Source organism: Oncorhynchus mykiss, chromosome 13 (genome assembly GCF_057628025.1).
Source record: "Oncorhynchus mykiss isolate SJ-2025 chromosome 13, ASM5762802v1, whole genome shotgun sequence".
NCBI classification, from domain to species: Eukaryota; Metazoa; Chordata; class Actinopteri; order Salmoniformes; family Salmonidae; genus Oncorhynchus; species Oncorhynchus mykiss.
Genome location: NC_143034.1, coordinates 57097432 through 57111126, shown reverse-complemented (window position 1 = coordinate 57111126; position 13695 = coordinate 57097432). Strand labels below are relative to the sequence as shown.

General features: G+C 44.9%; 2 protein-coding genes across 3 annotated transcripts in view; one reads left to right on the top strand and one right to left on the bottom strand.

Annotated features, from left to right (window-relative positions):
• The window catches only part of LOC110486619 (ras-associating and dilute domain-containing protein), a 28334-nt gene extending 16816 nt beyond the window's left edge, over positions 1-11518 (top strand). The window contains exons 10-15 of one of the 2 annotated variants that reach the window (XM_021558363.3): positions 2461-2605; positions 3804-3967; positions 4130-4517; positions 8875-9011; positions 10074-10213; positions 10388-11518. In XM_021558363.3, coding sequence (XP_021414038.3) covers positions 2461-2605; positions 3804-3967; positions 4130-4517; positions 8875-9011; positions 10074-10213; positions 10388-10487 — 1074 coding nt within the window. In that variant the 3' untranslated portion in view covers positions 10488-11518. Of the gene's footprint in view, positions 1-2460; positions 2606-3803; positions 3968-4129; positions 4518-8871; positions 9012-10073; positions 10214-10387 lie in introns of both variants that reach the window. The other variant, XM_021558362.3, reaches the window with a different exon arrangement.
• Positions 10681-13324, bottom strand: LOC149978936 (uncharacterized; the record flags this gene model as incomplete). The annotated part of the gene is made up of 2 exons (XM_090194361.1): positions 10681-12646; positions 13188-13324. Coding segments are annotated over 2 exons (552 nt in total), but the record flags the coding sequence as incomplete, so codon positions are not given.
• Between the last annotated feature and the right edge of the window lie 371 nt (positions 13325-13695).

Below are 13695 nucleotides of genomic sequence, written 5' to 3'. Positions count from 1 at the left end.
TATAGACGTGTGAATTGGAAATGTGTTTTTTGCATATCCCAACTCCCCCTTAGACATCCTCGGACAGTGGGGTCATGGCCAGGTTCACTGTATGTATGTTTAAATCCCATGTTGTTAATGCCTGTGGCTTTAAACTGTGTGCCACTGAGTAGTTAATCCTTCCTTAAGCATGCCATTCTCTCTGTAATCCACTGAAAGGAGGATCATGTTTACTGGGGGGAAGTTGAGCCGTAACATATCTGGTGGTGGTTGGGTTAGTTAACACTTTGGGCTAGTTAGAGACATAAAGACAGAGACCACCATATAGAACAACCCAGCTAAGGGGCTCCTGTGTGGCACAGTGGTCCAAAGCACTGCATCTCAGTGCAAGAGGCATCACTACAGTCCCTGGTTCGATTCCAGGCTGTATCACATGCGGCCGTGATTGGGAGTCCCGCACAATTGGCCCAGCGTCGTCCGGGTGTGGCCGGTGTAGGCCGTCAATGTAAATAAGAATTTGTTCTTAACTGACTTAACTAGTTAAATAAAGTTTAAATAAAAACATGTAAAAAATAAGTGTGTCTCTGTTAAACACACACACACACACACATATCCTGTTTCTGGTCATGTTTATGACACCTGGAAATATAAGGGAGATAGGGAAAACCTGTTGCCAGTCTGTGTGTGACAAAAGGCTAGCTTTAGCCCTGTCACCTTCAAAGAAAAGAGTGACCTCTGCTGTGACAGGCCCACACTACTGTATGTCTCATCCTATGAATGTCCAGGGGCTGCAGGAAGGCTGTGGACACGTCATGGTCTTGTAATGTTCTCCCGGGTTAGTACATGAGAGAATCACCTCCTACTCATCCCAATTACAGCACTGTTGTTGTGGATAGTTGTGGGTTTTATCTTAAAACCACAGTTTGCACAGCCCTAAAGCATCAAATTCAGTCAGAAATGTGTATTTTCTCCTGCAGCTGCCCTCATATTTAATTTAGATCAAGAGTTTATAGTTTCTTGATCTGATTTTATTTTGATGGAACTCATTCACCAGGAATGGAGAAAGGAGCCTGCTGAGACTCAGTGCAACAAGACTGACAGTGTAGCATTTCACTCTTCCATCCACAGCCATAAGGGGCTAATACAGTATGAGACAACACATGTTCTCAATATCTAACCAGAAGGCAGCCATGGTAACAGCCCCAAAACAGCTCCGCAGTACTAGAACCAGTCTCCCCTCAGTCAAAGGCTGCCTCTCTCCTCTATTCGTGGGGACTGTTGCTAGGAGGCTGGTGGTTTTGTTTATGGATCACTCCCATGGCACGAGGTCAGATGTTGTGGTTGGTAAAATGGAGCACACACCCTTGTGATATTCTCCGTTTTCCATCTGGAGTTCTGGGCTCAAGAGAGTGAGGGACATAGTAAATTACCAGTGATGTGGCATGGTTTTGTCATGGCTGAGCTCTCTCAGTCTCCAGTAATTACCGATGATACAAAGTTAGGAAGATTGTGTCATTGATGCCATAATGTTATGCCACTTATGACTGGGATACACCAAGTCAAATAGTAGATATAGAAAATATAGACTTAAAATAATGTAAAAAATAAGTCACTATTGCTTATAAACATTCCCATAACTCCTCCTTCTGGCCAGCCTCTGTGCTGTCAAGCGACAAAGAGGGTGTGCTCATTGGAGGAATGAAGGGATACAAGGCTGGTGTAAATATGGTCTGATATATTCTACACAATGCCTGTCAGCATACCAATAACACCTCTATGCCAATGATGTCATCTTGAAATGATTCACCTATGTCTTTCTGGTTAGTTACTGAGTCATTAAAACACCTCAGCTCTCCAAGGTGTGTCTGAGTGAATGAGGAAATAGTTGAAGATTAAGTCTCTTGTGTGTTTATTCCCACTAACCAGAGAGAGATCAACTGAGAGGATAACAAACACCTGATTGTTCATAGTCATATAACACATACAGAAATCTAGATGCTGTAATTAGCACATCTTCTGATGACATCTGACGCTTGACGTTTATGACTCATCAATGTTTAGTCAAATAGATGGAACATGTGACATTCAGGAACATTGACTTCCACAATCAAGCATTTCAACATTTCTCCATTCTGTGTGTGTGTGTGTGTGTGTGTGTGTGTGTGTGTTGATTTTATTATTACTACAGACAGTGACAGGTTGGCATGAAAAGTATTACTTACAGTCCTAGATTTATTTTCCTAATGAATTTGGACAGATTTGTGGTTTGGAATATTTTTTACACGAATAGCTTTGTGTTGAAATAACCCCACTGAGGAAATGCTACCCTGTCATTTTTAGTTTCACTAACAACAATGACATCAAACAGCTCTGCCAGCTCTTGCATTTATGCAATCATATTCCTTGTATCATGGTCCTTGTGCCTGTACTTTGATATTCTTGTAACGTGTGAGTGTACATATGTGTGTGTGTGTGTTTCAGGCATCATGGAGCTCTCTGAGGACAGAGTTCATGCCTCTGAACCCAGCCCAACTGCACCACATGCTGAGGGAGTATAACCCAGGCAGGTCCTGTCCTGCAGACTGGAACCCCTCGCCAGACGAGGCGGAGGCTGCCCTCAGGACCAGTGAGTGGAACACAGATACAGCAGAGTCACGGCGGTTAGCCACACAGACAAGTTCACGTGTATAAACCATATTATGAAACAAACACACGTGTTTCTTGGACAAACAAATTCACATAGCCTATGTAGTCTGTACGCTTGTGTACACACTCTCACTCTGCCAAGACTCAATCAGATCAGACTGTCACCCTGACAGGGTTACACGGAACCCAAACCGGCTGCACGCGTGCGCCATCGTGCATAAATATATTTTGTCCCCCTACACCAAACGAGATCACAACACGCAGGTTAAAATATCAACACAGACACACACATTAATTTGGGGACAGGTCGAAAAGCATTAAACATTTATAGCAATTTAGCTTGTTAGCTTGCACTTGCTAGCTAATTTCTCCTATTTAGCTAGCTTGCTGTTGCTAGCTAATTTGTCCTGGGATATAACATTGAGTTGTTATTTTACCTGAAATGCACAAGGTCCTCTACTCCGACAATTAATCCACACGTAAAATGGTCAACCGAATCGTTTCTAGTCATCTAACCTCTTTCCAGGCTTTTTCATCGTCAGAAATAGAAAGGAGTTATATTTTAGCCCTTGGCAACGCAGACGCTTGTTTATGCGCGCGAGCAGTGTGGGTGCAATAATTGAATAACAGAGATTTCTATTTTGCAAAACGACGCGAGTGGTGTAGTCAGGGTATTAGTAACTAGAGGCCTATTCCCTGTGTCTGGGAGTGGCTGAGTGTGTTCCCCAGAGTAATCCTGTCTGCCTGTCCCAGTCTAACTCTAAATTGGAGCATGGGTACAGGGGGGAGGTTAGAGAGGAGAACCCTGTCCAGCCCAATCAGTCTCACCACAGAGTTAACTCTCAAATCCACCCCTCTCAATATAGGACTTGGCACCTGTCTCCCCTCTCTGTCCCCTGTCACCTCACCTCTTCTGTGTGAATGGCCCAACTCCTGCTGGCACCCCCTGGGGGGAACTTTATCTTGTCCTAGAGGCCATGACTGTCTTTCTTTAACTGGAGAATCTAAAGGATTAACCTACAAATCAGATGTAATTAAGTTAATGAAGTAAAAGGAAATAACAAGTATAAATAATGTAGTGTACACCGTGAGAAAGCTCTTCCAGAGCTTCTGTTGTAATATTTTCTGAGTCACGTCTTCTGTCTTTAATGATGTCCTGTATTTTCCTCCTTCTCTAGCTGACATCCTGGAGAGTTTCGACAACCACCCTCCCCTTATCCTGCCTAGCAACACCTTCCACCTGGAGTTGGGTAAACCAATCACGGAGCCCGCTCTGTTTGAGCAGCTAGGCCATCTGCAGGACTTCATCCATAGTCTCCCCACCAGTCAAACAACACAGCAGGTAACCACCTATCTGACCTTCTGACTCTGTATACCCAGAATTTACAAATATACAATCTAATGAGAGGCAGTGGCCGCCCTGAACTGGTGGTGCTCAGTAAATGAGACATTTTAACTTTGATGTTTTTCCATCTCTGCTTTATTGACTTGTCCCTCCCTTCAGGCACTCAGCGGGACAGCTACAGACGCCAAGTCTGCGACCTCGCGCTCCTCGCCCTCTGTCACAGTGGTGGTCCCTGACCCAGTTCCCTGCCCCTCGCTCAGGGCAGAGGTGGACTCTTTGAGCCCTGCGGCGCCCCCTCAGGCCCGGGGGTCTCATGGTGACCTAAGCTGCTGCCTGGCAGAGGCAGAGCTGACCCACAAGCTGAAGAGTCTGGAGCTGCAGAACACCCTACCTAGGAGTAGCCAGGCTGACCTGGGATGCCACAAGAGCCTGGCTCTGGACCCCTCCTGCCTGTTGACGCCCCCCAACACCCCCCAGGGCATGGAGCTGTCTCAGTCTGAGCTGGAGGCAGACCTGCAGGAGGGAGCAGCACGGCAGCACAGGAAAGGTAACAGAGACGGCTATGTCATACAGTCAGGCTACATACAGAGCAGTTACAATACAAACAGCTCTGATTGACAGAAAATAAGCATAAAAAGCCATGTGTCAGCTGAAGTGTGTTATTGACCAATCATAACAGAGGATTGATGATGCTGTAACAGTGGGGGGCACATACTGTACATTGTAATCCTAAAAGAAACTGATCCTGTCTCAATCCCCTTGGATGAATTACGAAGACAAAGAATAACAAAGGATCCCTTCATGGCCTTTCCCTCCCTCTGTGGGTTTTGATTAAAGTGATGTAAAACTCCTGTCACAGCAAATACAGCCACCTCGGCTCACACTGTGGCTCATGTACCTAACCTCTGGAGTTAGGTCGCTAGTGCCTCCCTCATAATATCAACCCACCAATGATTGACAGGCTCCATTAAAGGAAGAATTTGTCTGCTTGACCCGGGAGTCCCTGGTGCATATTTGTCCCCAGTGGCTCCAGGTTGACACAAGGTGCTTGATATGACAGGAGGAGGAGAGCTCTCATCCTCCCTTCATCTCTTCGACTCTATTGACTTTGGACAGAAACTACAGGTCATTGGAGGAATAAAGAGCTGTTCTGGCTGTGTAAAGGTCGTGTTCTCCCTGTAGGGTGGATTCCATGTGTAGAGGAAAGGCCATTTTCTCCTCAGGCCTATTGTTTTTTGAAGCTCTGCTCATGAGGTCATCTGTAGGAGTGGATGGGAGGGGAAAGTGAGCAGACTGCTCTCTGGTTATGATTTATTCTGTGGTGGAGGAGTTGAGCTGAGAAAGGGGAGGGAAGGACTAAACATCTTATTCCGTAACTGGGAGGGACACTTCCAGGGTTAACTTCCAGGGATAACAATGACGTCCCCCTCCCTAAAGCAGGTCAGCTTTCTCTGGCGATGTCTCAAACAACGTGTAAGATTCTAACACTTTTATATAAGTCTTATACCAGCCATACTCAACAGGCTGACCGCGGTCCCAATCAAGGCTCAGAACGGGGTCAATACGGACCGTGGGTCCCGACAGAAATGACATTTTAATTGTATGTGTAATTGTATTTAGGAACTCAGCTGGGCTTTCAACTTACTGCTGTTGAGAGTTCTAATTGTAGAATGCAGAAGTGCAATTTCGAAATTTGGTAGTGTACGGACAGTTTTCCTCTTATGCCATTCACTGACAGACCTTAGAGAGCTATTTATAACCTGTCAGAAATGTTCAGTGAATTACTACTAGCCCATGTTAGCTAGATGGGTAAATTAGACTAACCATCTATCTAAATCCTGTAGTTATCATGGCCAGATTACATGCCCAGGGGCCTCAACACCACCGGCCCGCATTGATTTTGTTCAGTTACTCAGGTATCGTATGAACACACAGAAATGTCAAAATGTGTAGAATATCAAGAAATTAGCTTTAAAACGTCAAAATGCGTAGAATTGCAGGAAACGAGGTTTAAACTGACAACATTTTCTCTCCGCCAGCAATATGGCTGTGTACAACTTAAACAGTTTGAGATCGCATGGGTTGGGAGGTGGGGGTTTGTTACTATGCCGATTAATGAAAATACCTATCCGGACCTTTGCCACCTAGTGTAACGGTTTTCTTTAGGTGAAGTAGAGGCGGACCAAAACGCAGCGTGGTGGTTATTCATGGTTCTTTAATGAAGACACTATACATGAATAAACTAACAAAAAAACAAGAAACGTGAGAAAACCTAAACAGCCTATCTGGTGACAACAAACACTAAGACAGGAACAATCACCCACGAAACACTCAAAGAATATGGCTGCCTCAATATGGTTTCCAATCAGAGACAACGATAAACACCTGCCTCTGATTGAGAACCACTCCAGACAGCCATAGACTATGCTAGATAACCCTACTAAGCCACAAACCCAATACCTAACAAAACCCCAGGACAAAACACACCACATACAAAAACCCATGTCACACCCTGGCCTGACCAAAATAATAAAGAAAACACAAAATACTAAGACCAGGGCGTGACACCTAGGAAATGTGTGTGACCCCCGGACATTCTCAAATAGTAGTCTAGTGCGCCTGTCCTATACAGTACAGTGACCTTTTCTCAAGGGATACAATCGTTGAGTCAAACACCTAGCAAAAGAGAGTGAGTCTATACGTTTGATGCCACTTTATCTAAAACATTGTGAGAATCCTGAATGTTTCTGATTTCAGATACCACAGTCCCAGGTCATATCCAAACAACAGGTTAGATAATAAAAGCCAGTTCGTCCAGTACAATCTAATAGCAGTCCATGGCCTTTCCTGTTGATTAACACCAGATAATTCCCTCAACTCTAAATCAGAGACAAACGCTCTGTGTAACATTTGATTGTGTGTAAGTGCTTACCGCCTGCTTAAAGTTTCCTGGCCCCCTGTGTGGTTGTGTGTAAGTGCTTACCGCCTGCTTAAAGCTTCCTGGCCCCCTGTGTGGTTGTGTGTAAGTGCTTACCGCCTGCTTAAAGCTTCCTGACCCCCTGTGTGGTTGTGTGTAAGTGCTTACCGCCTGCTGAAAGCTTCCTGACCCCCTGTGTGGTTGTGTGTAAGTGCTTACCGCCTGCTGAAAGCTTCCTGGCCCCCTGTGTGGTTGTGTGTAAATAGGGCTTTACTAAAGCTTCCATTTTGATGATCATAATCAGAACTCATTACGATCAATGGCCCTTGTCTTTATACGGGCTCTATGGTTTAATAGTTTGTCATAAACCTAAGATATTGTATGAAAAGGATGTACTATTGAACATTACCCACTTTCACAGAAATATTCTCTAATCATGTCATATCCCTGGTTATGACATTGGCCATAGCTTCCCACCATGTATTACTGTGGAGTCCCAGTCCCATAGAGTGCTCCTGCTCTCTGCTCAACCTCTGTGGTTTTGGGCGCTAACGGTAACTTACTGCTATTTTGGTAGCATTGCTAATCTTTTAATCTGTACCAAGAATTACAGAGAGGTGGTGATGTCAGGAGAGAAAAGATCAGTGGCTGACCCGTCATGGGAATTTACAGTTGGGTTGGTGCGTGGAATCTTAATCGGGACAGGCATTGTCCAGAGCAGGTCCTGCATGGGGGGCAGATGGGCTCGGGCTGGGGGAGAGCGGGGGAGACCAGGGGAGAGCAGGGGGAGACCAGGGGAGAGCAGGGGGAGACCAGGGGAGAGCAGGGGGAGAGCAGGGGGAGACCAGGGGAGAGCAGGGGGAGAGCAGGGGGAGACCAGGGGAGAGCTGAAGGAGAGCAGGGAAGAACAGTGGGAGACCAGGGGAGAGCCGAAGGAGAGCAGGGAAGAGCAGTGGGAGACCAGGGGAGAGCTGAAGGAGAGCAGGGAAGAGCAGTGGGAGACCAGGGGAGAGCTGAAGGAGAGCAAGGAAGAGCAGTGGGAGACCAGGGGAGAGCTGAAGGAGAGCAGGGAAGAGCAGTGGGAGACCAGGGGAGAGCTGAAGGAGAGCAGGGAAGAGCAGTGGGAGACCAGGGGATTGCTGAAGGAGAGCAGGGAAGAGCAGTGGGAGACCAGGGGAGAGCTGAAGGAGAGCAGGGAAGAGCAGTGGGAGACCAGGGGAGAGGTGAAGGAGAGCAGGGGCGAGCAGGGGAGAGCTGAAGGAGAGCAGGGAAGAGCAGTGGGAGACCAGGAGCGAGGTGAAAGTGTAGGGCATGCTGGTGATACTGTTGCGGGTGGCAGGTTGTTGTGACAGGACACCACAGAGCACCGAACCAACCTGAGGAAGAGCTTTCCCAAGGCACTAAAGCTTTAGAGCTTGTTCTCAGTGGGGTTTTGTATGGTTCTCATTACAACGTCTATGCATTTAGTGGACTCCCTACAGTTTTATAGCACTCAGACTTGACATGATTTTTATATGGAGTCCAAATGCAACATCTGTGTTCAATATCAGTGGTAGTTATATGTATGTGGAGGAGGTCAAACCAACTGCGTGTCCTTCTGGAGCAGCTCAGATGAACCTCCAGTCTTTGATCCATATATATTCCTATTGGTAGAAATAATAATCCTTATAACACTAATGCCTCTGGACTTAAAAACAAGCCCAGTATTGTGAACTTCTCTTTCATATGACCAGACAGACAGACAGACAGACAGACATCCCCCCCCCCCCAGCAGGTACTGTAGAGGGAAAACCAAAGGGGAACCAGACACTACTTTCATGTTTTCTCCTGCAGTAAACCCTGTCTCAAATTGCCACAGTGATATGATTTCTTTATAATTTAATTAAAAGGACCACAATAACAGGAAAAGTAGGACTTTAAACAGAGTTAAGGTGGGATTGGATACTGTGTCTAATGTGGGGTGTTCTTGTGTGTGTCTCCTCAGCAGGAAGCTGCCCAAGGGAATGTTCTGAGAGAAGGAATGGGAATGTGGAGGAAGAGGAGGAGAAAGAGGGGGATGAAGTGTTTACTGTGGAGCTACACAGAGGACCTCATGGTCTAGGCCTGGCACTGGTGGATGGAATGGTGGGTGAAATCCTCGTCTTTATTCCTCCACCTCCTCCTTTGTTCATCTCCTTCACCCAAGTCTCATCTTCCTTTTTGTTTCTCTACCTCCCTTTCTTATTTTTCACCTCTCTGCATGGGGAAATCAATGGAACTTGAAAAAGCTCTAACATTCTGTCTGTGCCTGGTTGATGCGAGGGGCGTGTGGCTCTTATTTGGTCATGTGATTTATGACATCCTAATATAAGGCCTTGCGTGGCTGTTCAAACCTCCATAGTCACAAATTAATTAGTTAAAGGTTACATATTTCCCATGATTAACTGTGCTACATCATCATGCATCAAAGGCAGGGAAATCTAGCTTTAAATGAATGATGAGTTGAACTGTGACGCAGATCTCAACTACAGATAGGCTCAACAACTCTTCTTGCTATGTGGGACTTTGTGTGCGTGTGTGTGTATGTGTGGTTGGTTATGGTATGTGGGTGTGGGCTTAAGCTTGTGTTTACTAACAGGTGTACAACATGTGGTAAATGTGTTGACCTCCTTTTGAAGTCAGCCATGAACCACATTGAGAACACTAAGCTAATTTATAAGAACCGGTAGAGTCCTCTATTGCACAATTGGCAGCTGCAATGGTTATTATTACCCTCATTCCAATGTCTGCCTTTGGCTTCAAATTCTACTAAATTGCTGTTTTCATCATTTAATTCATAACAGAAACGTGTCTGGTCTGTGAAAGCCTCTACTCATGTATATGCATGCAGGTGTAGTGCTGTGGAGGATTCTATAACATGTGGTGCCCCCTGTAGGATAGAGTTGAAACAGCGGAGATGTTCCTGTAATGATACTATAGTGTAGGTACGGCATGTCTTCAGGCCCAACCTCAACGCTTCCTGTGAAAGCCTCTACTCATATATATGCATGCAGGTGTAGTGCTGTGGAGGATTCTATAACATGTGGTGCCCCCTGTAGGATAGAGATGAAACAGCGGAGATGTTCCTGTAATGATACTATAGTGCAGGTACGGCATGTCCTCAGACCCAACCTCAACGCTTCCTGCATCCTCTTGTGTCCTGTGTAGAAAACACCTCTGAAAATGACTGGGATCTATATCAAGTCAGTGGTACCAGAGTCCCCAGCCGCCCAGTGCCAGAAGCTGAGGTTGGGAGATCGTATCCTGGCTGTGAACGGCATCAGTCTGGTGGGCATGGAATACCACATGTAAGTAGTGTAAGATGGAGACTGGTCTTTACCACCCTGTGTTGATTAAGAAGTTGTAATAGAGTACTGGATATTATTTAGGTAATACGAGTTATAAAACACAACAGAGTAGTGTCGTTCCCTCCCTCTGTTTAACACACCCTCTGACGTTCTCTCTCGTTCTCTCTGTCACAGTGGTAGAGAGCTCATTCGTTCATCTGGAGATGCCCTCAGATTGCTGGTGGCCAAAAATGAGTCCAAATCAACGGGGAAGAGCTCAGTGATCACGTGCTGAGTGGAAGGAAGGTTTCATTGGAGGCTTCCCCACGTGACCTTTGACCCTCAGAAGGGAGCTTAATCTTCTCTCTTTATCCAACTAAGGACCTTAGTTGTCTGTCAGTACTTTACGAGACGTGTTCCTCAACCAAAGGATAAAAGACACTTGACTGTTTATTTTGTTTTGGTGAATAATCACTTCTCACTGAGTATTTTAAATGAAGCTTTACTGTACATAGAATGAACAGGAGGACACTGAAATGAGGATGAAACCACTAGACTGAATCCACTATTGCTCAAGTCTTCTCTGAAGCACCCATTTTGAATGAATGCAAATTCAAACGCAAACACTACATGTACAACAACATGGTCCAGACAGCTTTGCAGAAGTGTTTTCTGTTGCCCCCTTTTCTTGCCAGCATGTGAATAAATGTACATGGTGAGCTGTCCTTCGTACCCAGAAAACACTGGGTTTTGGAGAGCAGAAAAGAACAGCGGTTAAGGCAGTTGAGCAGGGTTGAGCTTTTTCAGTGTCTTCAAGGACACTATCTACTGACCACAAATAGCTAGTGCACAGCATTCTGTCTGAAGATTGCTCAGCTTTACAAATGCCAAAACCCATAAGAACTTATGCAAATATAACATTTTTATAGAACTGTAAATTATAATGTATTTTTTGAGTAAAAACAATGACTCATCCTTATGTCATAGTGGCTGTATACTTTGGATATTTACTGAAGTGCTATCAGTGAAATACTTTCTGAAGCACTACTGTATAACGAAAGGGTGTAATGGACTCTATGGTTATCTATAAGGCATTTCAGTGGATCTCAGTGATAATCTAATATAGATTTCTGGAGGTATCACAAGCTCACTCCTAAACACCTCTGACTTTTCCCACATGGTGACAGTGACACTATAACTTATGACTTTTTATGAAATGTTTATAAACAAATTACTCTATGACAGTTTTAAGTCAACTATCTCTCTTAACAGTGTTAAGTCTTCAATTTGATTGATGACAAATAAAAGAGTATTCCATTTTTTATACTTATATTGTCCAGTATTTTTGAACATATTAAATAAATGTTATGTAGATTTTAAAACAAAATGAGAGCTCCAAAATTCCTGAGTTATTCCCCAATCCCTACATTGCCTTCTACCCATAGAGGTTGTTGCCTCACAGACGGTACAACCCGCATCCCCAGATGGTTGAACTCTACGACGTGGGACGTAACAAGGCCAAATAAAGCAACGGCACACTTTGGGTGGAATAAGGAATCCAGCTGTTGACCAAGTGCTTTTAAACGGGGGGAGGTAGCAGGGAACCAAGGGTGTGTCTCACACAGGGGCCACCACAAGAGCCGCCATTTATAGTGCCCTTTGGTTTCCACTAGAGCAGCACTTTCCACTACACCACTCAATTTGACACACCCCAGGGTTCTCCACTGTGCCCTGAGGAAAATGGTTGTTTTGGCATTAAAAAGGCAATCTCACACTTTGCATACTTCATGCTTGCAGGTAAACACAAAACTATGTCAGAAGCTGCTGATTGTGAGGAGTGTTCTGCCCAAGTCATCCATTTTCTCCCCTGGTATAACGCTGACATGAATGTACTTTTAACTATCATATTTAATAATTAGCTAAACACAGCCAATTATCAGCTGTAATTGCTTCTTGTGCTAGTCACACAAAGATAAATCTGTACATCAAAAAAGTGCTGATATAGTAAATCACACAGCTGATACTATAAGTTATACAGGTCACCTAGACAGCCTTGATGCAAAGTAGTCCTCCCCAATCTGAGGTCGCTTAGAACCAAAGTAGTCCTCCCCAATCTGAGGTCGCTTAGAACCAAAGTAGTGGTCACAGTTGAGGATGGGGCAGTCAGTGAACTCCAGCCTGTAGTCATAGAACAGTGTTGCCTGTCTGGGTGAGTCCTCAGGGCCTCCAGTGAAGCCACACTCCCCCAGAGAGCTGTCTGGCGGTAGGAAGGACTCCTGGGAGGGAACTCTGGTTCTGAACACCTGCAGGCTGGTGGTCTGGATCCCAACCCGCTCCTCGATCACCCTGAACAGGCTGGACACCCTGGTGCTCCTGGGAAGCACCACCTCAAAGCTCCTTGGATGGGCTCCTCCGTAGTCATATAGTATAAGCCTGATACTCAGAAGAATGAACCTGAAACATGTTTGGAAGTAGAATAGGTGGATGATAAATATACTGTCTCTTATGATCAGCTATGCTATTTTATACTCCTTACTGTGCAATGCAAGGTCTTTATGAGATGTGTCCCAAAGTGTTAGCTCTGATCACGGAGTTACAAGGTCAGAAATAGCTTTGTCCTGAGAGGGTTGGTTGTCATGGTTAACCTCACAGACTGGCTGTTTTGGTATAGCAGCAATTTGTGGGCAGATCCTACATATTTACTGTTCATCAGTGCTGCCTGTTTGTTCCAATTGAACCACAAGAATTTGTGAAACAATTCATTCAATTTCAATTTGTGAAACAACAAATTGTTGGCTTTTAGCTTTGCCTCATTTTACACAGGCGACTTCGAACCTCCGCGTAAACAGAAATGGCTGACGTGTATTTTCAATGGGAGTTCATTTTAAGTGGACCTGTCTGGGTGATGTACTGTAGCATGATTATTTCTGTGTGTATAGATACTGTATGTCTGAGTGCTTGTTTGTAAAGTATGTAGTGTATGGGAATGTCTTACCTGTTTGTCTCAGGAGGTGGTGGGCTCCACAATCCCAGCTGACAGTTAGGACTGGGCTGTAGCTTCTCTCTAGTGATCTCCAAACAGCAGGGAACAACATTCTCTTCCCTCTCATCCTTACCCTCCACTCTTTCAAACAGAATGATAAAACATCAATAGAAACCAATAGAAACATGCTCAGACATCCAAACTAGGTTTGAGAATGGAGTGTGTGTAGAATGGCGCCGGAGAGGATGGCTGACGTTTTACGTGCTCCTAACCAACTGTTTTTTTTTTGTGTGTGTGTGTTTGTAACCTATTTTTTAAACTTATTTTGTACATAATGTTGCTGCTATCGTCTCTTATGACTGAAAATAACTTCCGGACATCAGAACAGCGATTACTCACCACGAACTGGTAGTAGCTTTTTCCTTTAATGAGTCCAACGAGTCCGACGTGAAGGATATACTGCTTTCCTGGGAACAGGCCCAAATCCCCGTCATTTGCGTGAAGAGAAGACGGAGAAAAA